The sequence below is a fragment of the Coffea eugenioides genome, chromosome 1 (assembly GCF_003713205.1).
Source record: "Coffea eugenioides isolate CCC68of chromosome 1, Ceug_1.0, whole genome shotgun sequence".
In the NCBI taxonomy this organism is placed as follows: domain Eukaryota; kingdom Viridiplantae; phylum Streptophyta; class Magnoliopsida; order Gentianales; family Rubiaceae; genus Coffea; species Coffea eugenioides.
Window position 1 is genome coordinate 48,265,506 of NC_040035.1, and position 25,484 is coordinate 48,290,989.

At 38.6% G+C, this 25,484-nt stretch overlaps 5 protein-coding genes across 5 annotated transcripts; 2 read left to right on the forward strand and 3 right to left on the reverse strand.

Annotated features, from left to right (window-relative positions):
• The first annotated feature begins 1,638 nt into the window (after positions 1-1,638).
• Positions 1,639-7,765, forward strand: LOC113774047 (exocyst complex component EXO84C-like). The gene is made up of 7 exons (XM_027318622.1): positions 1,639-1,767; positions 1,907-2,004; positions 2,378-3,431; positions 3,989-4,441; positions 4,928-5,113; positions 5,779-5,915; positions 6,808-7,765. The coding sequence occupies exons 1-7, from the start codon at positions 1,639-1,641 to the stop codon at positions 7,412-7,414; spliced, it is 2,664 nt and encodes an 887-aa protein (XP_027174423.1). The 3' UTR covers positions 7,415-7,765.
• Positions 7,766-7,989: 224 nt separating this feature from the next.
• Positions 7,990-10,066, reverse strand: LOC113778376 (multiple organellar RNA editing factor 2, chloroplastic-like). Its single transcript, XM_027323812.1, has 4 exons — positions 9,504-10,066; positions 9,264-9,361; positions 9,064-9,129; positions 7,990-8,363 (listed from the first exon to the last, which is right to left on the reverse strand). Exons 1-4 carry the CDS (start codon positions 9,947-9,949, stop codon positions 8,221-8,223), a joined length of 753 nt encoding a protein of 250 aa, XP_027179613.1. The 5' UTR covers positions 9,950-10,066; the 3' UTR covers positions 7,990-8,220.
• Positions 10,067-11,903: 1,837 nt separating this feature from the next.
• On the forward strand, positions 11,904-17,582 carry LOC113779154 (BRCA1-associated RING domain protein 1). Its single transcript, XM_027324634.1, has 13 exons — positions 11,904-12,186; positions 12,307-12,360; positions 12,478-12,548; positions 12,889-12,984; positions 13,087-13,382; positions 13,803-14,138; positions 14,299-14,399; positions 14,872-15,058; positions 15,171-15,283; positions 15,444-15,534; positions 16,182-16,347; positions 16,546-16,664; positions 16,998-17,582. The coding sequence occupies exons 1-13, from the start codon at positions 12,098-12,100 to the stop codon at positions 17,340-17,342; spliced, it is 2,064 nt and encodes a 687-aa protein (XP_027180435.1). The 5' UTR covers positions 11,904-12,097; the 3' UTR covers positions 17,343-17,582.
• A 140-nt stretch (positions 17,583-17,722) lies between these two features.
• Positions 17,723-20,143, reverse strand: LOC113774053 (protein NRT1/ PTR FAMILY 5.2-like). Its single transcript, XM_027318630.1, has 4 exons — positions 20,008-20,143; positions 19,632-19,849; positions 18,910-19,481; positions 17,723-18,596 (listed from the first exon to the last, which is right to left on the reverse strand). The coding sequence occupies exons 1-4, from the start codon at positions 20,141-20,143 to the stop codon at positions 17,723-17,725; spliced, it is 1,800 nt and encodes a 599-aa protein (XP_027174431.1).
• A 1,775-nt stretch (positions 20,144-21,918) lies between these two features.
• On the reverse strand, positions 21,919-24,952 carry LOC113763668 (heterogeneous nuclear ribonucleoprotein 1-like). The gene is made up of 2 exons (XM_027307563.1): positions 24,547-24,952; positions 21,919-23,414 (listed from the first exon to the last, which is right to left on the reverse strand). The coding sequence occupies exons 1-2, from the start codon at positions 24,775-24,777 to the stop codon at positions 22,407-22,409; spliced, it is 1,239 nt and encodes a 412-aa protein (XP_027163364.1). The 5' UTR covers positions 24,778-24,952; the 3' UTR covers positions 21,919-22,406.
• Between the last annotated feature and the right edge of the window lie 532 nt (positions 24,953-25,484).

The window sequence follows — 25,484 nt, forward strand, 5'->3', positions numbered from 1 at the left end:
CCTTTATAATCCCTTCAGAGCCATTAGAAATCCCTCAAGAAAGCACCTCGTTACATCCTGATGCTAATGATTCCACCAAGGATTCAAATGCTGTTGTTGATTTACACTTCTTGCTAAGGGGTCTTGAATTAGGCTGACGTGACACCAAGGCATTGATGTACTTTGTTTGGATTTTATCAGCTGCATATGGGTACGTGATCTTGGCATTCTTGGTTACTTACATCTAGGTCGATGGAATTGTATTTTATCAGGTTTCCAATGATTTGTTAGGGAAATCCAAGAACTTTTTCAAGGCTATTTGGGATGGATAAAATTTGGGGATAAGAAGGCTGTCTGGATTTGTTTTAATAAGGTGCCTGTAAGGGATGTTGTAAGGGATGCATTGGCTCAATTGATGGGGATATATTTTTTTGGACAAATGGATGATCAGTATGAGTTTTTCAAGTTTTTTATGAGGATGAAATTGATGCATTTCTCTGACGTCGTACCGTGGGTTTTGGGGCATGAGAGAGAAAGAAAGCTTGTGGTTTATGGCGTTTTTACAATAGATATGTGGGTTGCCATTATTGACTCAAGAAAGAGTGGGAGGGAGGTGGTGCCTAGTAGTGAAGTCCCTAAAATGCCCTTTTTGGGTTTCTCGATTAAGAGCATAATGAAAATTATGTGGTGGCGCCGCCGCTGAGTTCCTTGATTGGAACCGAAATATAAGTTTAAGGATTAAATTGGTTATAAATAATATATAGGGACTAAATTGACGTAAAAAAAAAGTTTAGGGACTAAATTGGTCATTTTTCCTAAAGAAAAAAAGATTTGATTATGCTGTAATGTGTTTGGATATCTTTATTTTTCAAATAATATTTTACTTGCATTATAATCAAATTTTGCAATCTACATTTTTATCTCACATACGATCACATCATAAAAAATATTACAATAATTATTTCAAATAATACACAGTCCAAACAACTCCTCGAATTAGGATGACTTCCCTCCCTCACATGGTAGGAGTATATTCTTTATTAGAAAAATATTTCAAGTACACTAAGTAGTATCCATGCAAACGTCGGGGAAATTAATTTGTTAAGAGTTATTCTTCTTTTTTTCTTTTTTCTCAAAACGAAAGCGCCACAAGTATTAATTTTTTTAAACGTATATTAAATTGCAGTGGCAACCATAAGAAAAACACACATTTTATACAAGAGTTTACTTACATTTGGGCGGCGAAGATCAATCCGACCGGACAAAAACGGACAAGAAGACGGCAGCGGAGTAGCAAGGCGGAGGAGGAGTGAGGAGGAGGGGGACGAAGGGAAACAAACGAACGAGTGGAAGGAAACAAAACAGCAGACTGCAGCCAGAGCAATAAAGAGCTTATTTGCCTCCAAAAATTAACGAACAAACCAAAGCCAACCAAAAGAAAACAACAATGGCTGCACAACACGACGTAGCAACAACACTCCTCAACAGACATCCTCCTCCTCCTTGCATTCTTCTCTACTCTCCCATCAACTCCACCCGATCAAACCTCTCCACCCCAACTTCATCATCATGGACACCTCCACCGCTTCCGCATCTTCTTCGGCTGCAACAACATCAAGAAGATTCCGGTTCAGAGATCCGGCGAGTCTTCGAGAAATCATGCTGGCCTCTCAAGACTCTGTTAATGAAGACTTGTTACGCGGCCACACCAGCCCAGACTACTCTTCTTCTTCTTCTGGTGATCATGGCGATGTCGATGACTCCGAGCTCGAGTCCATGACCGCTAAGGTGGAACAATATTCTTTTTTTTTCTGAAAAAAATTATAGACTCGACACGTATGTATGTATATTTGATGATTTTTTTATTTTTTGTTTCATAGCCTGATTCTCAACTTCCTTTTTCATGGCTGATTTGACGAGGATACAGGGTATTCAGAATCTATGTTCCGAATTGCTTGAGCTGAAAAATGAGTCTGATGAAGATTTTCAGAAGAGCATATCTTCTAATTATGCTGTCTTTCTTAGGTAACCTTTTCAGTTACCAGCAGTTGCTCTGATAGTTTTTACACTGTCACCGTACATTGATTCTATTTATGTTATTATGTCAACTTGTACTCGTGCTAGATATTGCCCTTCAGTATCCACAGTGATTTACCAATACATCTTCTATTAAAAAGAATGACAATGAACTTTTGAATCCACATTAATTTATCAATATACCATCTCTTTCCAGTTTCTGAACAGAGGTCTATCGGTTTAGCCTAAGGCATATGCATATCTGGACAGAAATTTACTACTATGAGTTGCTGAGCGGATAGCGCGTTTAGTATGTTGATCATTTTCCTAAAGAGCGCCTGCATCCCACTTTGACATATAAATGATGTATTTTGCTCTGCAGAACTTTCAAAGATATGGAAGGTCTGGAAAGTGAATTGATGCGACTGAAATACCAGGCTGCCACTCAGAAGAGGGTTATAAAAGACCTTCAGGAGAGTATCTCTTTGAAGGTTTTGTCTGAGGAGATAATGGAATCAATGCTCGAAGAGTCTTTCGATTCTCACAAGACAGCGTCTCGAAGCTTACTGGAAGCTCATACGGAAGACATTTCAGAAATCCTGGATATACTACTTTCAGAACATAGGTTGGGCGATGCTCTTTCTGTCCTGGAGATGGAAGGCAGGGCTTTCCAGAGCATGCGTTCTGGGGAAAGCTTTTCCTCAGAGGAGTTGATGTCTTACAACTCTGCAATATCAGAGAAAAAAGCGATGCTTGAGGATCAATTCACTCGACTGGCTAGAAATCCCAGAGTGTCAGCGCCTGAACTGCAAAAGGCGTTGCTTGGACTTTGCAGGCTCGGTAGCAGTTATCTTGCAATCCAGCTACTTCTTGATTACTACGATGCACGGATTGTACGTGGTACACATGATTTGAATTCCTCAAAAGCAGTTCAAAATGGACTTTACATCCAACAAGTTGCAAAATTCATTTTTTCTATGATCTCCCAAGCAGCAAGGAGTTTTGTAGCATTACATGGAGAAGCTTCTTCTTATACTCCAGAACTAATCCTATGGGCCAATGAACACACCGAGGCTCTTGCCACTTGTTTGGCTAAGTATGTTGAATCCATATCCGAAATAAATGGTGGACTGTCTATAGCAGCAGAAACCGCTCAGTTTGCAATAGCATACTGTTCTTTGTTAGACAACCAAAATCTTGACTTAAGATCATGCTTGACAAATCGTGTGCGCCCTAGCATGGAACAGGTTCTACGGATCAATGTTCATCATTACAAAAGGGTCATCAGTATTTTCACATCAAATGATTCTTGGATTATTGGAAGGTACCTTGTATCTGGTATCCTAAGCAAAGGAAGCTCCGTTGATGTCGTGGATAAGAAACCAGAATATTGTTTGCTCACTAACAGTGGAAGGAAGCTAGTCACGCTGTTTCAGGTTAGTTTAATTCGTTCAGCAAAAAGTTGTGCTCGAACTGAGAGTCGTTTCCTTAAACATGGACTCATGTTAGATATTGGTGTCCATGAGCAACTGATTAGATCTGAAATGCGACTCAATCTTGATATTGTTATTTAAAAACTGACTCCTGAAAGGCCATTCCTTTCCTCCATGCTGATAAATTTGGCTGCGGAAGCATCTGACCGAGCAGTCCTTAATGATACATCAAATCCTTAAAACTGTGTTTCCTGTGTTCCTCTTTCTGCAGATCCATACCAAGGTTTAGTCTTTGTCATTTGTGTCCAAAATATAAGAGGCACTAAAGCTGACTGCTAAGGATATCAACAGTGGACTGTGTCTAGAAAATTATCTACGTCTGTATCTAATATCAGTAAATTGCTGACAGAGAATTCAGATTTAATTCAACTAAGTTCGTGAAAATTGAGGCAATGTCTAAACTTAGATGAAAGTATGTTGAAGGAATGATTAGCACCTATTAATCTTATCGCCGATTATTCAGTGATATAAAGCAAGGATCTGACACACTTTTTTTTTAGGCTATTACAGATGACAGCTTTCCCTTGCTTTCCCTTCAAATGGAAGTTACTGTTCTTAGAGAGCTAATGGAACTCTTCACTGAATATACCATCATTCTTGAAAAAGCTCTTAGTAGTGGTGCAGATCTGATCCAGGAAAGTGGGTCGAGTATTCAGCCAGCTGAGTCCCTGGTACAGGGAGTTTGTGTTATAGCCAACTCATTTACACTTGGGCAGATCTTCTCAAATATAATCAGAAGTATTTTTGGCAACATTCACCACTTGAAGTTTGAGATTGATAATTATGTACTGTATATCCAAGATACTCATGTTCGACTTAGAGCATATTTTCTTGAGCAAATTATGCAGAAACTCTTAACTTCTGAAGGCAGTCAAGGACATGTTTCAGGAAGTTGCATCACTCTGGAGAATGATTCTGATATATATTATCTAGTGCCATCCATGCCTTACCAGGTATGTATCAAAGCTTTAGTTTTTAGACAAATGTGATTGAGTGTATGTGATTAAGCCTGAGGTAGAGAGATTTTTGAGCTTTGGAGTATGTTGATTTACACTGAAACATTTGGCTAACAACAAAACCGTGATGGCTTGTAACATATGCTACTTGGATAATAGAGAGCAAGCAAAGGAGATCCCTTGCTTGAGGCAGCAGGAATGCTTAACTGACCTAAATAGGCCCAATTTTTTCGAGGAAAATATCAGGCTTCCTGACTCAAGTTTGGAACTTCGTGATGCTACGAGTTCATTGTAATTTAGCCCCTGCAAGTGATTGTTTATCTCATGCATTAGCTCGAGTTCTCTTGATTTCTTATTTGTGATTTCCCTTCTCCCTTCCTGGATAGAACTAAGATTTTGTTCTATTAGTTAAAATGCTTTATAGAAAGTAACATGTTTTGACATGCTTACACTGTTTTTCCTTCTTGATGTGGTAACAATCAGGGACTCTATTTAGAGCTAAGAAAGTTACAGAAGTTTGCCGAGGACAATTACATTGAACTGGATTGGTTGCTGGATGTACTCAGAGAGCTGATGGAGGCAATATTTTTCCAGATTGCAAACAGAGAGGAAATTTTGACAGTTACTAATGATCTATCCATGGAACAAAAGTCTAGGAATTTGATGCAGGTATAGATTTCTCTTAAGGCAAATGTGTTCCATGTATTATATATGAATCACCTTGTAACCTGGATTCGAATTGCCTGGGATCTGGACAGTGCTTAAGTTCCAAAAAAGTCTGGATATACTTAAAACTGGAAGATGGTTAACCTCGTTGTTGTTGAACAACTTGTAAATCTCAAAGGCACTATTCTTACTTATAAGAAAGAAATTCATGCTTCGTTGGACATCATTGATCTGAACTACTGATGGAGGTAGATAACTCTGTTCAATCTAGACTTGGAAAGATAGGTGGCAGCTAGTTTCTCCCTCAGGCTAGATCAAATGCTTGCATCAGTCTGTCTCTTCCTTTCTAGCAATACAATTAAACCTGATATGGTCACAAACTCCACAGTCTAGCTTGTTGGTCACTACATTTTGTTAGTAATGATGCTTCCAATTGGGTTAGATGCAAAACAGTTTTATAAAAGGGGATTGCCTCTGAAGAGACTGTTTTTTTTTTTTCTAACTTATCAAAACTTGCCAAACTTGTTCACATTATTTGATGATCAATTAGTCATTTTGATACACTCAAGCAGTTCTGCAATCTACACTTTCTTGGCTTCAGTCTCAGCTGCAATACTGCTTATTTTCTTCTTACTCTGGTTTAATGAAGTTATTTAATTTGCAACCAGTTCATTCTGGACATGCAGTTTCTGGTGGAAATTGCTAGATCTGGAGGATATCTGTCTCATAGTATAGTCAATGCCTCCATGGAGACTGTAGCTCACATCAAATCTGGCCTATATTCCTCTGATTTTACTCTGGCAAGGTAACTATTCAGCTTAAGCTTTTTATATTCATGAAAACGATCCAACCAGTCAGAGGCTCTTTCTGATGTTGGAAATTCTTAACTACTGCATAAGAAGAGGTGCTGAGTTGGTTCAGCACTAGAAAGTTCTGTCCATTAGGAACCAGGGTATGCAACACATCTAACTTCTGAAACATTGAAGATAGATTGGTAAGACATAAGCATACAAGGGAAGACGCAAAATCACTCTTGTACCTCTGTTGCCCGGTAAACCAATTATTTTTAATAATATTAAATAAACCTACGAAACTTTCTTGCAACTGTCATGCCAACAATCAGAAATTCATATGCCTATATGGAACTCAGCTTGCAGCTGTTGCCTGCAGTATACTGAAGAGCTAACACAGACTTGTTCTATGCTTTCACATCCTTTTATCTTTCCTGCAAAATTTCTTATGAAGGAAAAAGAATGTTAGCTAGGCATGGATCACCATCTAATTAAGCGAAAGCCAGAGATACTAGAGCCAGCATGATGGTAGCTACTAAAGCATAAACAGCTCATTTTTCCCTACCCTATACAGCATGGTGCCATTATTATTCAAAGTTCATCCTGAATTTTGCTGTCATTCAGTTTGTTATGATCAGTAAATATAGGTATATCACTATCATTAAGATCTTTATTGACTTTTGCAATATCACTTAGTGTTTTAATGCTCAGGAACTGTCAATTATATGTAGCATATTTAAACCACTTTTTTCAGCATATGCGGCAAAAGTAATCTGTGTTTCCTCGGTTCAGAAGATGCAAGTACAACATTGAAAATAAGGAAAACTCTAGATCGGAACGCTTGTTAATTGCTTCAATTATGACTAATCTGGATTAGGTCATCTTGTTTGTTTCTCCTTTTTGTAGCTGCGTCAATGATCAGAGATGGGCTGCAGATGCTGCTATGATAGCCATGCAAAAGCTTGACGTACTTGATGAGAAAGAATCTGCTACCAATGACATGGCTAATAATCTGGAAGGAGAAACAATTGAATGTGAATCTCAGCATTCTACCGACTCGTTTGAAGATGATGAGAGCACTACTTCTCCAAAACAGTCTATCGAGTCGCCAAAAAATCTGGCAATTTCACGTGCATCGGAAATGCCCAGTCATTCGGAAAAGCGGATTTCAGAAACAGAAAATATTACATTGGAAGGAGATATCCTTGATGATTCAAGTTCTGTGGATTGTTCTGAACCTTTCAAAAAAAGATTACTCGGATTTGGAAGGGATGAAATCAATTCAAGAAATCCAAATAATGATTCACTAGAGACATTATTGGCAGAAGACAATTTTGCAGAAGCCTCCATGGATGAGATCAGCAGTTTACGAGAGAGGAATTACACTCGTAAAGGTTTGCCTATAAACACAAGTGGAACTCTCGCTACAGCTGAGGACCTGATTGAACGACCGCAAAGTAACCATGGAGAAAACAATGGTGAGAGAACGTCCGCTGTTCTAAAAGAGGATTGAGGAAAGGGCTTCATCTTTCTAACACTTATACGCCCCCAAATGAACGAGCAATTCTTTTTTAAATCTGTGCAGATGGACATCACAATCGCACAAAAGGATCTTAAAGCCAACCTAAGCAAGCGTTACGAAAACACAGAACTTGGATGCACAGATCCCTCCATGGCTCTATTTAAGGCTCCACTGCTTAACTTAGGCTTTGGAGCGGGGACAAAGCGTTAAGGCAATGACGCGCGCTCCACTTCAGTGACCTGTTCAGCCCCGCGTCTTTGTACGTGTAACTAAACTCGAACCCTAAGCATGTATCCATATTGATATCAAATAATAAAACGTTTCCATGGACATGAACACTTGTGAAAGAACCTAACGCTCTGGTTCTGCAGGGCTGAAGGTAACTTCTCTTTCTGGAGTATAAATCTTGATGGCTTTCACTTTCCTTATCATTCACCCATGGTAAAATCAAACAAATATTCAACTGGCCTCAGGCAGCGGCAGTCCCCGTCAATGATTGCAAAAGCTATGTGGAACAGCCCCGCCAACCCCCCCCCCCCCCAAAACAAAAAAAAAAATTTGCTCAATGCAGCAGAAGATTAATTGCACTACAAAGGAGAATGAAAACAAAAGTAATCTAAATCTCCACCAGACTACCATTTGAAGTTCAGAAAAACCTACATGGCTCACTTTGTTGTCATATAACCTTCAAAACAGCGCAAATCCCAAACATGACATCTAAATACAACCATTTCATGACTGAACTTTCATCCACTAGATAACATACAGAGTCCTTCAACCAAAGTTCAGTTAATAATTCACCGCATATTTTCGCGGCGCCGCACATAACGGGTGCGGTCATTGTATCTTGGTCTGTCTTGGGCTCTTTGGGGTACTGGCTCCACTCTCCTTTGCCTCTCTGGGGACCTTTGAACAATCTCCCCATTCACGTAAAGCTCGGCTGGTAAATCACAGCAAGATGCCAAATTAAGAAATTCAACTCAATCTCTAAGAAACAAGCTATAATTAGAGAGTAAGAAAACATGTTCTGGTAACTAGGACGATCATGCAGTCAAAATCAGATACTTCCATTGGTGTGAGAACACTAAGCATCTGTACAAGATCAGATATCATTCAATCTTGTACAAAAATGCAAAACAAGTAATAATAAAACTCCAACTTCTTCACTTTTCTAGACTAAATAATTCCTAGGACTGTCATGAAAGGAACTACTATGAACGCCTCATAACTAGGCAGACAGACAAAAAGAAGGTTTTGGAGGGGGAGGAACCACAAAATGCAGTCTGTTAGACAAGAAAGGAACAAATGACTTAGCTATTTCAAGCCTGGAAAAGAAAAAAAAACAATAAATAGAAGTTCAAAAACCAAGTTTGCAATAAGATGAATTCGTTGAACACATTCCAATAGATAATTTTGCACTTTGAGATAAATTTTGAAAACACATACTTTTGACTAAAAGCAAATCATGCTTGCCAATTACCCACAACCTCCCCCCCCCCCCACAAAACAAAAAAAAGAGTAGATACTCCAACGATCATACACACTATACAAATTTTTACCTAACTGCAATATATGTGAATAAAGCTGTTCCTTTTTCATTTTAAATGTTGGGAATTTAAGCGATAAGAAGAAAATACTACCTCCATAATCCTTGTTCTCAGCATCGACGTAGGAATCCGGAAGAACAAATAAAACACCAGGCAGTCCTGTTAAAGTCATACGATGTTGATATTCATAATCAGCAACACGAACTCTATCACAAACATAAAACTAATAATTTGAAAAAGAAAAATGACCAAAAGTATAATACTAATGGTGATAAAGAAGAGGCACTACAAACCTTCAAGCTTGTTGGAGGTTTCCTCGTCAATTTCACACCCAAAACCGAAATATCTTTCGCATGAAACATTATATATCTTCTTCTTTGCTTCCTCCTCACTGAATTCAATAAATGAGAATCTTCTATTTTATCCGAATATTTTCAAAAGAAACAAGCAATTGTACAGCTAAAAAAACAATTAATTGGAAGACAAAAGTTTAAGGAAAAAAATGTAGCAGCAGCAGTATTAAGCTGAATGACCTGCCGAGGACTTTGGCTAGGGTTTGTACATAGCAATCGATCATTTGCTGCTTAGTAGCGCCTTCGCCGCCGGGCTTGTCCATAACAATAAGCCAGTGCTCGTAATCGCAACCGGGGAAAAGCGGAGCCATTTCAGTTGGGGGACGGTCGCTGAAGTTTGACCCGGAGTTGAGAGGCGAGTAGGCGGAGCCGGGGCGGTTAACTCTGCATCGGACAGGGTTGAGACGGATAGTTGCAGGAACGATGAAACGAAGGGCATGGGAAATGGAAGGTGAGGAGTTGGGCCGGGTGGACGATGCCGGCCTAACGAATCCGGGTAGGGGTGGGGGCTTGGATACTGTGGAAGAGTAGAAGCGTTTGGAGAGGAGAAAGCAGGTGGATTTGGTGGTTGATCCGATGGATAGGAGTGATCGGGCGGCTGTAGCTGCCATGGTGGCCGCTGCCATTTGTCGTCTCCGAAGATTTGAGGGCTCAGCGAAGGAAGGTAGAGGGCGCAGAGATAGGGGATGAGATGAGGGCTTATGGTGAATAAGGGTTTTCCGAGACTGAAGAGGATTCTTTTTTGCTGTGTCTCTCTTAATTGGATATTGAGAGAAAAAAAAAAATCTAAAGAGCTATGATCAGATGTGATGGGTTACATCCGCTGTGAGATGCGCACATCACGGGCGTCCAAATTTAACCTGATATGATAGATGATTACTAATTCTATTTGACTCAAAAATTGGACCTAGCAACCAGAATTAGTACCTCTGATTCAAGCTTATGTATAGCTGTGTTTGGATTGCAATTTTTTCTGAAAAATTATTACGTTTTTTTGTAGATATATTTTTAATTATCTTTTTATTTTACATATATTAAATCGTTACACTAATTTTTCTATAAAAAGTTCAAAAATATGCAATCAAAACAAAAGACCATGAATTGGAGGTTTCAGGTGTTTGTTTTCAAGTTTTGTTGGTGTAGCTTTGTTTTTCTTTTTTCTTTTTTTTTGCTTGTTGATTATTGGCATCACTTTGCTTCAATTTAAACCAAATTTAATTTGTTCATTCAGTAAATTAGCATGATTTAACGTGTTAAATATAGATAATGAAAACCAAATTGGACACTAGATAGAGCATAAGGTGTAAACCTCGCTGTAGATCAAGGATTCAAAGCAAAGATATGCAGGTTTCAATGTTTGTTTTTGAGTTTTGTTAATTTAGTTTTTTTTTTGTTGCTTGTGGATTATTGCCATCGTTTTGCTTCAATTTGAGTCAAGTTTAACTTGTTGATTTAGTAAATTAGCATGATTTAACCTGTTAAATATAGATAATGAAAATTAGATTGGCCACCAAGTAAAGTATAAGGTGTAAGCCTAACTGCAAGTCAGGGTTCGAACCAAATATGTGAATGATGCATCCTTTTGGACTATTACTCATGAAATTTAAAAAATTCCATTAACCTCTCTTTCTAATGGAAAAAAAAAACTATAACAACCTTCACAAGATCTATAAAATCACAAGCAAAAATAAAGTAAAAAAGAAAAAGAAAACCCTTTCTTAGTAGTTAACACACAAAATTACATTAACCTCCATTTTTATTAGAAAAAAGACCATAATAACTTTCACAAACTTTTGTAGATTATAAGTGAAAATAAAGTTTTTAAAAAAAAAATTTCCCTGCTAGTTTAACACATGTCTACTCAAAAACTTTAATCTAATTCCATCTAGTATATTGTATTTCATTCTTATTTCCTCTAATAAATTTATTATTCAATTCTAAAAAGAATCAACTAACTAGTAATGATGATTGATCAAAAGAAGTCTTTTAAATAGAAAAGGATACTTTCAAAACATAGCTCAAAATTTTTTACAAAAGGACAATCTTAAAATTTTTATTCAACTTCGATTTCATTTATTTCTTTTTTAAAAATTAGACAGGGGCAATATAGAAAATTCATCAGACTCTTTGTGCTTATGTCACCCGTTATTGTTGCCCCAAACATACTTTTCAGGGGACGTTTATACAATTTCTCAAACTTCGGTAAGGTGACTGCAATTGTTAGAAATTTGAAGGGAGGTTTCTGAATTTATTCCCAAAAATAATTGATCATCAATTAGCAATTAACGCAGCTCCCATTTAAAAAATTTGCCCCACCATATATATATATATATATATATATTTCTTTTTGTGGGTTCGTCATTGGCGGACCCGGCGGGAGCGAAAGTACCTTTTGAAAAAAGAAAATAAAAAACCAAAAACTGGCGCCAAGATGGAAATCAATGGCGCCTTCCGCATTTGCCAGATTCCCACTAGCTACAGGGTCTCGAACCCCACCATTAAATTCGCCCTCTTTGTTTTCCCCGCTCCACACATCTACTCATTACAGTAACTTAGCTGCTATTTCCGATACAGTCACACCCAAGTAGGAATTTCTTGAAGTTTTTTGAACTTTTCTTTAGTTCTTGAAGATTTTCCGTTCCCGTAAACCTTCAGTTCTTTAACCTTTTCTTTAGTTTTTTTTTTTCCTACTTTTCCTTTTCTTTTTTTACCATTAAAAGTTATTGAGCGTGTAGTGGTATTATCTGAACGGAAAAAGCAAGGGAGATCAGGAAATGGCAGAAATGCAGAAATTAGTGAAGTTGTTGAACCCTTGGGCTCTCCACCATCAGAAACTGGGTCTTGAGCTCAAATGCCCTCTTTGGTAATGATTTTGTTCTCTCTCCCTGAGTTCTTCAACGTACTTTTTTTTTTTTTCTTGTTTTTCATATTTTTATTGATGTTAATAAATGGGGGTTTACTCGAGGTGAATTTTTTTTCCCAGCCTAAATTTGCTGAATAAACCATTGTTGTTGCCCTGTACTCACATTTTCTGCGAGTAAGTTCCGTCTAGATTCTGGGTTATGTTACTTCTTTTCGCGCGTTGGTTTTTGTTCTAATTTTTATCTCGACTTCCTAATTTGGTTGATGGTTCTGTTTCTCTTTCTATTTGCAGTATTTGCGTCCCTAGATCTAACCAATTTGGAACAGAGTGCCCTGCTTGCAAAAATCAGTGTCCTGATGGAGGTACATTCACTTTTACTTTCTTATTTTCATCATAAATACGGAACTGCAACATTCTGATTTCTAACGTAATTGAGGAATTCTTGATAACTTGTGGTATATTATTGCCTGTGTAAGTGTGCTTCTTTCATTTATGGTGATACCTCTGCAAGAACAACTTCAATATAGTATTTATTGCAATTCAGGAAAATTACGTAAAAATGGGCGAGAAAAAAAATGACTGGATGGGGTGGTGCCTGAAACGTTTCTGGGCTGGGTAAAAAGACAAAATCGGGGTGCTGCTGAAAATACTGAAACATGTCATTTTTTTTACTCTAAATGAGTAAATGTTTTCATGATACAGATATAAGATCAGCTCCTTACATGGAGAACTTGGTTAGCATCTACCGAAGTTTGGATGCTACTTTTGCTAATATCAGCCTTCAGATTCTATCTTCTGGTATGTCCACTATGCCTTCTCCTAAAGAGCATGTTTATGATGTTAAGAGTTCTCTAATTTTCTTAGCAATTGCATTTTGAGTTTTATTTTTCGTGATTTCAGAGCAAGCACTGCCACATGTTGCTCCACAAATTGTTGATAAATTAAAAAAAGAGCTGAGTGAAACACCTGAGGGTGGAGTAATCAACAGTGCAATAACCAATAAAGCTGCTATGTTAAGTAATGCTCACAATAAAGATGTATTGCAGTCTTGTGGTAAGAAGGGAAGTGATGAGGTGCTTGAGACTGAAGAAATAGATATGAATCAGGTGCCTCAACTTTCACCGGAGAGCCCTCCTTCATTTGGTGATGTGAAAGATATGGATGGCAACACTAGCTTGCCAGGCAGCAGATGTGGGGTGAGTTAATGCCTTGTACTGCGGGTAAAAAATTTGGAAAAAAAAAAAGGATAGGATTTATTGGGATGAGTATATTGCTGATTAGTTCTTCAACTTGATGCTTGTTTAGGATGTCTACAGTCACAATTTGCTTTTCCTTCATGTTTAAAGGGATAGCCTGTCTAAGTCCTGGTAGTTTAGTTTTATGACTTGTCCGTAGAAACCACTTTAAAATGATTGTACTGGTTTTTATTCTGCTACTTAATTTTTTTTTTCCAACAAGTACTATAGTTCTATGACTTGTGCTCTCAAACTGCTTTAAAATGATTGTATTTTTCTATTCCACTACTACTTATGGACATTTACCCCCCCCCCCTCTTACATATGCACCAAACTCTTGCATGATTCATGGAGCCTTGTTTTGTGGGTTCACTATTGCAGACCACGGAGAAATGTAAGACCAAAATAATAATGGACAGCTGTATGTTAGACACACCTGGAGGAGGTGTCGTGGACCAAGGGACTATCCAGAAAGGGACTCCTTATACAAGGGATGCAAAGAGACAAAAGATGTTGGATTATGGTTCATCTGCAACTGTTGTGATGGGTAATTGCCTCACTCAAAAAGTTGACTCTTCCTCAAATGGTGCAATCTCCAACTGCAATTTGGCTGTGAAACCTGAAGAGCAGCCCTGTATTGCTCAGCCAACACCAGTCTCAAATTCATCTGATCTGGAAAGTGTTTGTGCCTTCTGTCATTCCTCCAAGCTGACTGATGTGAGTTCTAAACCTAAGCATAATTTTGTATGAATTCTCCAGTGCCATTAGTATGTCATTAAGATAGTTGATAATTTACTTGTAGATTTTCCTGTCAATGACGGACCATTCCATGAGTAATCCGTCCCTCATGCTTTCTCCTCTCAATTGGTTCTTGCAGGGAACGGGTCCCATATTGTACTATGCTAATCGAAAGGAAGTGTATGGAGAAAAGTCTGCTCTTTCCAATGTTACACCTGTTCATAGCAAATGCATCGAGTGGTATGTTAGATAATCATTCATTGCTTGGATTGTAGGAATTTCTTTTTGTTGCTTGCACTTTCTTGCATGTTTCATGCTTCTCCTTAATTTCTTTTCCTCATCCTTTATTTTGATCTTAAATATTAAGCAAGTCTCTTTATCTGTTAAAGAGTTGAATTTGGCTGTAAGATATGCTTTTGCATTCTATCTTGATGATTATGATTCCTTTTAGGCGAAAGAAAAAAGACTTGATCAATTTTGTTGTGTGGTTATGAAACATTCATGTTTTGAATTCTAAATATGTTCTTTTGCAATCTGTGGCACTACTAAAACTCACACGAACATTAGCAAATACAGTAAGCTTGATTTGGGAGTATGGTTCGCTAATTACTTTTCTCCATGGTATATGTGATTATGTGTACCAAATTTTTCTTTTGCATGTTGAAATAGGTCTTTGTTGTATGATGCCTATGTGACCAATGTGCTATTGCAGGACACCTCGAATTTATTTTGAAGGGGAAACTATAAAAAATTTGGAGTCCGAGTTGGGAAGAGCTGCTAAGCTCAAATGCAGTAGCTGTGGGCAGAAGGGTGCTGCACTTGGCTGCTTTGCCAAGTCCTGTCGCAGAACTTATCATGTCCCTTGTGCATTTGCGATTCAAGAGTGCAGATGGGATTGTGTATGTCAATCATGCAAAAAGTGTTGTTCTGTTGAAATTTATATCTTGTTGAATAGATTTCTTTTCTTTCTCTAAAGATGTCTTCTTTCATCTTAAACAAATGGAATTACAGGAAGATTTCCTAATGCTGTGTCCAAGTCATAACTCTTTTAAATTCCCAAGAGAGAAATCAAAGTCTCAGAAGTCTTCTACTGGATTGAAGCACAACACCATGTCCAATGAAACGTACGTAAACTATTTTTTTCTTTTATATAGGAACACTCTTTCATCAATTAAATTACTGAAGCAAACACTTAAAAACAATGTGTACAATTCTTTTCATTTGTCTCTGCCTGATCTTGGTCATAGTATTAGTATATAAGATAAATTATCATTGTGCTTACAGGCTGTTTACAAATTCGGAGTTTTGGGCAACCTTACCTTCTGGACGAAAAGAGTGGGTTTTCTGTGGATCTGCTCTGTCTTCGGAGGAGAAGGTTTGTTTATCAATGATGGAAAAGCAAATCCATCTAGTTGATCAAATGCAGAAATATCAGTTTTGTGCAATTATAAAAATGTTAATCTTTAGAAACAATGTCCTACTAATTCTTCGGTCCTGCTAAAGTGATACTTCCCTTAATTGAAAATTTATAGTGGTCAACTTCTCTGAAGCTTGATTTGCAGCAATAGTGCTCGTGGATTTGCATCATCCTGCTTGTGACATGCCAACTTGCACAGGAGCCCCACATTTTTGAGGGGTCTTGGAGTGGGGTGGGGGAGAAGCCACCCCAGTATCTCCCTCTTTATCTCTTAAGCAATTAAGTTATTCAAGTTGGTCAAACTAAATCACCCTTGTCAAATTGTATAATTTGATAGATATCACGTATGAAAAGAACTGAAGAAACTTTTCAAAAATGTCTTTTGTTCAAAGTTTGTTTTCTTAAGTGGCTATAATTTGTTTGAGTTTTAGTAGTTGACTTCCATCATATTTTTTGAATCAATATCTGCCACCCTTTTAACCCCATCAAAGCTTTTATTAACCCTTTTTTTGGGCTGTTGACTTATTTCCCTTTAACATGATTACCTTATATTTTTTCTAACAATATTGAGGCATCCTAATTTTTCTTTTTATTTTTTGCTGCAGTTTATTCTTGTCAAGTTTGCTACTATGTGTGGTGCTACTGTATCCAAGCTTTGGGAATCGAATGTCACACATGTAATAGCAGCAACAGATAAAAAGGGTGCTTGCACCAGGACATTGAAAGTTCTGATGGGAATATTGAATGGAAAGTGGATCCTTACAATGGATTGTAAGATACATATCCTCACTTACATTAGAAGAATTGTTCTTTTATCTGTGAAACATTAGGTCTGATAACCTGTTAAGAAGTTGCCCTGTTGTACCCTTCATTCTGAAGGAAAATTAAATATCCCTAAAGAGTGGTCAGTTTGTTCTGTTAGCCTCTTCAGCACTATAATGATGCTAATTGCAGATTGTCTATATGCAGGGGTAAAAGCTTGCACAGAAGCAAAACATCCTGTTAATGAAGAACCTTATGAAGTTAACTTAGACAACCATGGATGTCTCAATGGCCCAAAAACTGGCAGACTAAGGGTCTCAAATAATGTAAGAGCTCTGGTCTGGATTTTGCTGCACCTTGTGTCATTGTTGTGTCCACAAGGAAAATTATACATATTAACCAACAATGATTACATTGCATTTTGGTCATGTAAAGCTAGCTGAAATATTTGGTCCAAGAGGGTAAACTTTTGAAAGAAGTAATGGAGTCGAAGAAACAATTTTTGCCAGACTGGTTTTCTGTCTTGTAACAACTTATGCTATCATGTATGTGATTTAGGTGGAATTGAGTTTTAAACTTTGTAAGTGCCTGACTAATTTTGAGTTTGAATATCTTCCTGGTACTTTTACAATATCTTGATCGTCTTTTTCTCTTTGTAGGAGCCAAAACTTTTTGATGGCTTGAAATTTTATTTCAGTGGGGATTTTGTGCCAGCTTACAAAATCGACCTGTTGGATCTGGTTAGGACTGCAGGAGGTACCATACTTGAGAGTGCGGAACAGTTAATGGTACAGAGCCTCGAACAAACAACTTTCCACGAATGTTTAGTTGTTTATAATAGTGATGCCACACGAGCATGTGCAATCGAAGAAGAAATTTCAGTCATTTCACGGAGGTTAGAAGAAGCTGCTAATGCGGCGAAAGAAACTAATTCACCTGTTGTTCGACATACATGGATTTTGGAATCAATTGCTGCATGCAAGTTGCTACCTCTGCCTTGTTAAATGCTGAATCAGTGAATTTTTTGTCTGCTGAAAAGCAAGAAACTAACTTTAGAGCTCAGTGCCTTGTATATTAATTTATCTATTTTGGTGGTGCTCAGAGTGGTAGCAATATCTTCCGTTTGTAATACTGGAAAATATGCAGGAAGTAGAAGACAGTATGTAATTCCAGTATGATACAGTTTCAATTGTTAAAGAGTTAATTTGGGATGCAGAGATGAGCATTAACAGTATTCTGTTTAACCTTGCCTCTGAACTGAATGAGCTGGAAAACGAAAATGTTGTTCATTCTGCTCAAGGATTGTTATTTGATACTTGTAGGCAAATTTGTACGACCATTTGCCTATGATCTGATGATTATGTTCCCATCGGGAAACCAAAGTTTATTCATTTTCAGTTGTAGGTTTCATTGGTGAAGTTTCCATTGCTTCCTGCAACTCCCTTGTGGTTTCACTGATATCGGAATTGTAAACATAAAACTTTGTGACGACCAGATAAAGAAGAAAGTTAAGAAAGCTTAGAAGGGCAAAGAATGCATAGTAGTAGTCTAGTCGTGAGGTATTTAGGCTGTCTAAGATCCATCCCTTGCGGCCATCTCTCTTGGTGACATCTGCCACCGTCGTTAAAATAAAACTGCTTAGGAAATATCCAATTCCTAAGCTCGTTGTAAAGTAGGCAGTTCCAAGACTTTTCATGCCTTTGGGCGCCTGATCATAGAAGAATTCTAGTTTTGCGACTTCCATAAAGTTGTCTGCAATCCCCATTAGAGCAAACTGAGGGAGGAGAATGAAGATGGAAAGAGGAACAATCTGGTCTTTCCCAACGATGTTATGGTCTCTGGCAGCTTGCAGCCTCTCTCTCTCAACAAAACTAGCAATAATCATTATAATAACATGGAACACGAACCCAATCCCCATTCTCTGCAATAAAGTGATCCCTCTTGGGTTTCCAGTGTATCTTCTAATTGCAGGAACGAAGAAGCGATCATAAACCACGATGCTTATCAACATGAAAATTGTTACGAAGGCAGAGAGACATGCAGGTGGAATTTCAAAATGGGAACCGATGTGCCTTTCCAAAGTCTTCCCTTGCTTGACGAAGAGGGTGTGTGTCTGTGCTGCCATAGCACTGGGTATAAATGTTGCTACCAGAACTGGAAGCATTTTTATCATTTGCTTTGTTTCTTCAACTTGTGTCACCGAACATACCGTCCACGGCGAAGCAGATTCACATAGCACGGCTGCTCTGTCAAGAATTCTGCAGGCACTAAGAAACGAGTTAGATTAGGTAGAGAGAAAGCAATAATTAGGACAAGACCCTATAAACTTACAATTCTATCCCAAAAAACTTTTCCAAACTTAAATCTTTCTGTGGTGAACAACACAGTTTTATACGACTATGCTTTTAGTATTTTCTTTAAAAAAAGAAAACAGTATGTATAAAACCGTGGAGGACTGAGATTATATGGTAAAGGGTTGATTCATAGAGCGATTGCTTGGAAAATGGTTGATTCATGGGGAATGTCTATAAATATTTTGTCAGGCTTAGGTCGGTGCCAGAGAGTCTTAACCTCAGAGAGGAGCTGTGATCAATTCTAAACTTGCCAGCTTTGGAATATTCTTCCATGCCCAGTTCGTAAAGCTCTTTTGGGTCCTCCGGAGCCGCCACTTTCCACTTCCTAACCGTTGCCACAAGTACCTTAGCCATTCTGCTCAGAGGACTTTCCGAAGGAGGTTTGTGTCTATAATAATGGGTCCCAAGAATGAAGACAAGTATGGATAAAGCAAGTCCGCCGGTTGGAAGGCCATAACCAACGCCCCAACCAATGTTGTCTTGTATGTACACCAGGAAAGTGTTAGAAAACAGTGTTCCCAGGAAGATGCTAAACATCCACCAGTTGAAGAATGATAATTTATGAAGCCTTTCTTTGGGCTCAAAATCGTCGAACTGGTCGGCTCCCATGGTGGAGATGTTAGGCTTAGTTCCTCCTGTTCCAACTGCAACGATGTACAGAGCACCATAAAAAACACCAATTTGCAATGATGATGCATGGTTGCCACAGTGCCCATCTTTCGTCTCCTCTCCACAAGGCGGTGGCCTCAAGGATGGAAGTGATACTGCCATTGTCAACAGGCACATTCCCTTTTCCAAAACATAGAAAAGGATTATTTAGGACGTAAACCAACTAATTCAAAAATTGACTCAGGATTGTTTATCCCCTGTTCTGTGCTGATTTCTATATATTTACAGTAGTGCTTCATGCAAAATTATACGTGATCAAAGCCTACTTACCAAGAGATAGATGGCGGATGAAATGATGAAAGTCCAATATCGACCAAGGTAACTGTCTGCAATGTAAGCACCTAAAAGGGGAGCCATCCACACAGTTCCAATCCAGTTGGTGACATTGTTGGAGGATTTTACAGTGCCCTCATGAAGCTTATCTGTCAGATACAACACTAGGTTTGTTGCTATTCCATAGTAAGCCATCCTCTCAAAAATTTCATAGCCTACAAAGTAGAAGTAGACACATCCAGATCCAAGTCAAACAGCCCTTCTTAAGAATTAGTTCATTGATCGAAAGTTATGTGAATTACGTATGTGACTTGGGAAAAGAACTTGAAAAATAAATTGATCCGTCTCAATGACGTTGTGCATGGAGCCTTACCGACGATGAAGGAACAAGCTCTCCATCTTCCAGTTTCTGATCTTAAAACAGGTCTACCTTTAAGATCCACTGTCCCATCTTGTGTGTAATCCTCTCGTCCACTGGCAGGGCCTTTCTCCTCCACATTCAATCCCATTTCTTACCGTGAGAGCCCGCCTTGTGGTTGGCAGCAGGAGGAGGAATGAGAATGAGAATGAGAAAATACGACTCCTAAATAAATAACTTCGCAGTGCATGTCAGTGTTTTTATGCAATGACAAACCGGGCATATCTTTTTCGACCATATGGAGATACTCTCTCTCTCTCTCTCTCTCTCTATATATATATTCCACTTTGCGTCTTTCTTTCGAATTGATATATACCCGATCCTTCCTCTTGAAACTTCGGCTGGAGACATTGAGAATGAGGTAAGGTTTGCGCTTTCGTTAGCTGAATGACAATAGGAGATTTAATACGATTGTTCTCCCAAAAGATGGCATATTCCATACTTGTCTTTGCTTCAACTTTGCATTTGTAAAATCTTAGATATCTATGGTTTACGATAGAGGCAAACGCAGGAGAAGACACTGACGAAGACGGCAAATATATTTTTGGAGGACATCGTCAAGACTTAAGTTGGATAATTTACTGTGATTCTGTTTCACCACAAAGCATGGCAACCAATGGATCGACCCTTGAAAGATACTTCGAAAAGCTAGGAATTGAATTGTTTCCATCAGCTTCAGATTCTCGTGAACGAAAGTGAGGTCAAGATTCCTGATGTAACCTTTTTGATAATACAGACGGACCGCGGGTAGGCTGACAGCTAATCTAAGAACAGAAATGAACCCTCCTTACACCATTGGAAAGCAACCAATTGTTACTCTATAATTAGCTCAACGTTTGATGATTTTGTATAATCTCATTTGCTTTGCTTCTCATGACATTGGTCAACCAAAAAGAAAGAAGGAAAGAAAATCCCAAACACAAATAACGTCATTATGAGAATGTGTCTTGTTCAGTTATAATAGGGCGAAAGCGTAATGGAATTTGTAATGCAAGAGACCTATGCGTGATTAATGAGAATATTATGATAGAGACATGGGCGGTTTGGCAAGGCAAATCCCTGCAGTTACCATTTGGCAAAACCTGACATTAACGATTTGAGGAACCATTCTAAGCAGTGATGATAGGATAGTGAACAACCCAAGAATCCCATCTCAGAAACCATCCCCGCGGCCACTTCACTCTTAATGTCATTTTGTGAAGCGCTTGCCTACATAGTCAAACGCAAAACGTCGAGTTTTCCCTATGAAACATCAACGAACTCGTACAAGAAGGCAACATCGACGACAGAGATAACATAATAATCCCCACTTAATTAACATTTGTATCCCTATCAACAGCTTACATTACTTAAAACTCTGAAACCTCCATAATATTTAAAACAAAAGAGGGAATTTTGTAATTGAAACGAGTTGAATCAGCTAACAGAATCTAGTTGAATCAGAAAAAGTAACAAGGCAAATAAGTACCATAGCTCATGCATATGCATACAATTCTGGCCAGAGAACCATGATTATCATGCTCTACACAAGGGGATGAAACGAGGACAAGTCATCACATACCATAGCATATCTAGATGCTCCAAGTCCAACATAAAACATAGCCAGAGGGAGGAGAAGAAGAGGTGATAAGATGCAATAAAAGCACCCGGGTGATGATATTCTATTAGGGAAGATATTATTCAGGAATTTTTTTCCCAACCTTCGTACATCAAAACCACACATACCATGCTGCGTTTGAACATTCAAGAACCAATCAAACTTCATTTAACGCATCAGGAAAAAGGGGGGGAAAAACAGCTATTTGAGACAGTGATGTAGGCAAAACAACTAGTTTAAACTACATAAAATTATCTACAACGCATCAATTTAATGTCCAAGGTTGAAAGGATCCACCAGCAAAGCGATATGAAGAATCTTTACTCCAATCGATTTGCACCAAATCATAAATCATTTGCTGCCACTTTGTGTTTAATTCTGTTAGTAAACACTGGACATGAATGATCTAGTAGTTGTTGACCAAGCCTAACTGCTGGATGGAGAAGCATTTACAATGGGGATAAATTCATCAAGCACAATCAGGTCACCGAGACCATTAGGTAAAAGCCAAGTAAGAACAACTAAAAGATAAACACTGCTAGACTATAACTAGCTAGTGACATTGTTCTTGCAACATAAGAACATGAAACCACAGTCAAGATTGAAGTATCCAGTCAATCTGAGGATCTTGTATCAGAAAGCAGAATTTCTTGTCAATAACCAGGTATAGTGACACATGTTAGATGTGAACACCTATAACAGCTAATACCTCCTGTTCTCATGTTCACCACAACCAGGTAAAAGCTCAGGAAGACCTTCATGTACCATCTGGATACTGTGAAGCACCATCACTGCTGTCATAGGTCCTTCCCTTGAAGCCTCCACTCGCCTCATGATGCCCTGTTTCAGCAGAATTCTGACCTGCATTTCTATTTTTTTTTATGCTCCCTCTATGCTTATTTAGTGTTTGATGTTTACCAGAATCAGTAAAAGGGTATTCAACACCACGGTAACTACTAGTTCCCGAGTTAGCAGTGCCTCTTGGAGATCGTCCTAATGATGCAGCACCACCTGGAGTATTCCAAGGAACAGTGAACCCATAGCCAGGATTTAGGCTGTAGCCCAAGGCACCATGCCCAATACTCTGGCTGCCCCATTGGCCTTTCCGAAGATCAGCAGTGCTGCTTGCATATCCAGTGCTTGTAGCAGTTTGGTTACCATATGCCAAAGCTGAGCCACTATAACCAGCAATGGAGCTTCCAAAAGCATAAGCACCAAAACCACCGTAAAAAGCATTAGTATTTGCCAATCCATATCCAAAACTAGGAGCTCCAAAGCTGGAATAGGGAGGGTAGCCACCTGCAGCAGGTTGTGGCTGCAAGAATCTACTACTGTCCATTTGACTATTAAATGCGTTGGCACTGTAAGAACCATAAGCATTGAAGTTTCTGCCATGAGCAGCATAGACAGGATTAAATTCTTTGGGAAGAGCCTTTTTGACCTCAACAAGTTTGTTATTCAACTCATGAAATGTCTTGTTCAAAACTCTATCAACAGCATCTTCAGCGTCAAAGGTGATAAAACCAAAACCACGCGATCGACCAGTACTCTGGTCAAACATAATTACTGCATCGGCAATGTCACCATAATTCTCGAAATACTGCACAAATTCACCTTCTGTCAGAGTAGAAGGTAACCCACCAACAAAGATCTTTTTAGTTCTGTAATTCCCAAGCCCACCATAGTTTCTACTGCTGTTGGCATTTGAATCCCCTGATCGTAAGCTTTGCTGTTTTGCTCTTGACAAAGCCCTCTTAACTTCTACCTGATTAACCAAACCGGAGTTTCAAGAGTAAACAAGGAAGGGTAGGCAAGCAGATATTTAATTACAAGCATGAGAACTCAAAAACAGCAAATCCGAATACCAAATACTCCAACCCCACGTGTCAAGAATTTTAACATAAAATCATGTAATAAACATGGTTCAAAGAATCGGCCAAGTTTGAGACGACTCGGCCAAGTTGTCACCGGAACGATACCGGGACGAGATGACTCCGAGATACATGGAACGCCGAGATCTCGGCCAAGTCACTAAGAACTCGGCTGAGAAGTCTCCGACAACGATAAAAACGGCCGAGTTACACTGAGTCGTCCCGAGTCATCCCGAGTCAACTCGAATCCAACAAAAAAAAAGTACATTTTACAGATTTTCTTTTGCTAATTTTTTTATTATTTTTGTTTAGCATAATTTTGTTATATTATTCACAATTTTTAGAATATTAAATGCTTCATTTGCATCTCATATGAGAACGATATGGAACAGTTCGGGCCGCGATCACATATGAGAACGATATGGAACAGTTCGGGCCGCGACCTTGACCGCGGTGGATTTTCTCGCTTCGGATTGCGAGAAGTCTCTGCTTTGAACCATGGTACTAAATGCTCAACACCAATAGGAGAGAGAGAGAGAGAGAAAAAAATGAACATCAAGTAGCTAGGCTAAAAACAGCCCTTTCACTAACACCAAAAAGCACACAAAACCGCCACATATCCAGACAAGCATCGAGTAAAAATGAAGTTCCAAGATAAAGATAAGGATTCACAAGGCACAAAGACCAAATTACCAGAAAAGGGATTTCCCGAATTACCCAGAGAATAAGGAACGAATCTGGGCATATTCCTTTTAAGTACAGTTAAATTAATGATTACAAATACAGAAAAAGAACATCATGAACACTCTACAGTCAAATAAACTCACGCACACGCACACGCACACACAATCCGGTAAAAGAAAAACATGCAGGGAAATTCAGAAAGATCAACCAAAACTCTCCAAGAACCAACACCTGGGCTCCCAAGAAACAAGTTTTCAGTGGAAACGCAATACTAGTACTAAATTGAAAAGGGTAGCTTTATGCAAAAAAATACAAATTGCCACAATGCCACAGAAATTATACCGTACGGCCATCAACGGTGTGCTTGTCTCGAAGAACTGAATCAAGAATGGAGGGGTCAGAGAAGACGACGAAGCCAAAGCCTCTGGGCTGGCCAGTGGCCTTGTCTCGCATGATCGCGGCATGGGTCACTTCTCCATACTTGTTAAAATAATCTTTGAGTCTATTTTCCTCGGTGTCCCATGCAATTCCTCCAACGAATAGCTTCCCTTCGTCTGATACTGATGAATCCATCTATGTTTCAACCGCTCCCTCTCCAATCGGCTACTCGGTACAGACAGTGGAGGTGTGCTTGCACATTAGTGATGTGTGGAAAAAAATTGATGCATTATTGTAATGTAACGGTAAGAATAAATGGGACAGAGAGAAACAGAGGGCTAGGGTTTGGCGGTTTGGGCGCCCCAGAGAAATTAATATGTAACAGTGCACGAACGAAACGGGAAGCTGGGAAAAGGGATTAAAATAATTCGTGCAATGAAACGCTGTCGTTTCTTCTAGTGATTGTCGGCTTAGTGGAGGAGTGTGTCTTTCGCCTGCGTCCAAGTAAAAGCGTGGCAGTTTCAGTTCGAGGGACCAATTTGATTACGACTTTTAAGTCGCCTCGCGAAATTGATACGCGTTTTGGGTGCGCGCTGGGAAGGAGCCACATTTGTAATGAGCACATTTTTATGAGATTCTAATCTTCATCTCTAAGTGTTAAGATGCGTTCAGGTGTTAATATTTTTGAAATGTAAAGTTAAATAGAGAATACTATAAATATAAGGTAATATAATAATAATTGTTAGCACGGGCATTCATGTGATATGTTAGATGTAATTTATCTGTTTTTAACAATTGTCCAATAAGTATTCATTAGGAAAGAACCCTTGTTATTTCACAATTGTAGGTCATGAACGAAGAAGTTTGTTTTTAATCCATTAGTACACTTAATAAAGAAATGT

Excerpts from the sequence above, each read along its gene's own strand:
- LOC113778376 (XM_027323812.1), bottom strand. The coding sequence starts at position 9,949 with ATGGCAGCGGCCACCATGGCAGCTACAGCCGCCCGATCACTCCTATCC. Across the intron at positions 9,362-9,503 it reads CTAGCCAAAGTCCTCGGCAG|TGAGGAGGAAGCAAAGAAGA; the intron begins GTCATTCAGCTT and ends TATTGAATTCAG. Across the intron at positions 8,364-9,063 it reads TGAGAACAAGGATTATGGAG|CCGAGCTTTACGTGAATGGG; the intron begins GTAGTATTTTCT and ends GTGATTTACCAG.
- LOC113779154 (XM_027324634.1), top strand. The coding sequence starts at position 12,098 with ATGGCAGAAATGCAGAAATTAGTGAAGTTGTTGAACCCTTGGGCTCTC. Across the intron at positions 12,187-12,306 it reads GAGCTCAAATGCCCTCTTTG|CCTAAATTTGCTGAATAAAC; the intron begins GTAATGATTTTG and ends TTTTTTTCCCAG. Across the intron at positions 14,400-14,871 it reads CATAGCAAATGCATCGAGTG|GACACCTCGAATTTATTTTG; the intron begins GTATGTTAGATA and ends GTGCTATTGCAG.
- LOC113763668 (XM_027307563.1), bottom strand. The coding sequence starts at position 24,777 with ATGGATTCATCAGTATCAGACGAAGGGAAGCTATTCGTTGGAGGAATT. Across the intron at positions 23,415-24,546 it reads ACACCGTTGATGGCCGTACG|GTAGAAGTTAAGAGGGCTTT; the intron begins GTATAATTTCTG and ends TTGGTTAATCAG.
- LOC113774053 (XM_027318630.1), bottom strand. The coding sequence starts at position 20,143 with ATGGGATTGAATGTGGAGGAGAAAGGCCCTGCCAGTGGACGAGAGGAT. Across the intron at positions 19,482-19,631 it reads CATCCGCCATCTATCTCTTG|GGAATGTGCCTGTTGACAAT; the intron begins GTAAGTAGGCTT and ends GTTTTGGAAAAG. Across the intron at positions 18,597-18,909 it reads GATCACAGCTCCTCTCTGAG|AATTCTTGACAGAGCAGCCG; the intron begins GTTAAGACTCTC and ends TAGTGCCTGCAG.
- LOC113774047 (XM_027318622.1), top strand. The coding sequence starts at position 1,639 with ATGCTGGCCTCTCAAGACTCTGTTAATGAAGACTTGTTACGCGGCCAC. Across the intron at positions 2,005-2,377 it reads AATTATGCTGTCTTTCTTAG|AACTTTCAAAGATATGGAAG; the intron begins GTAACCTTTTCA and ends TTTGCTCTGCAG. Across the intron at positions 5,114-5,778 it reads AGTCTAGGAATTTGATGCAG|TTCATTCTGGACATGCAGTT; the intron begins GTATAGATTTCT and ends ATTTGCAACCAG.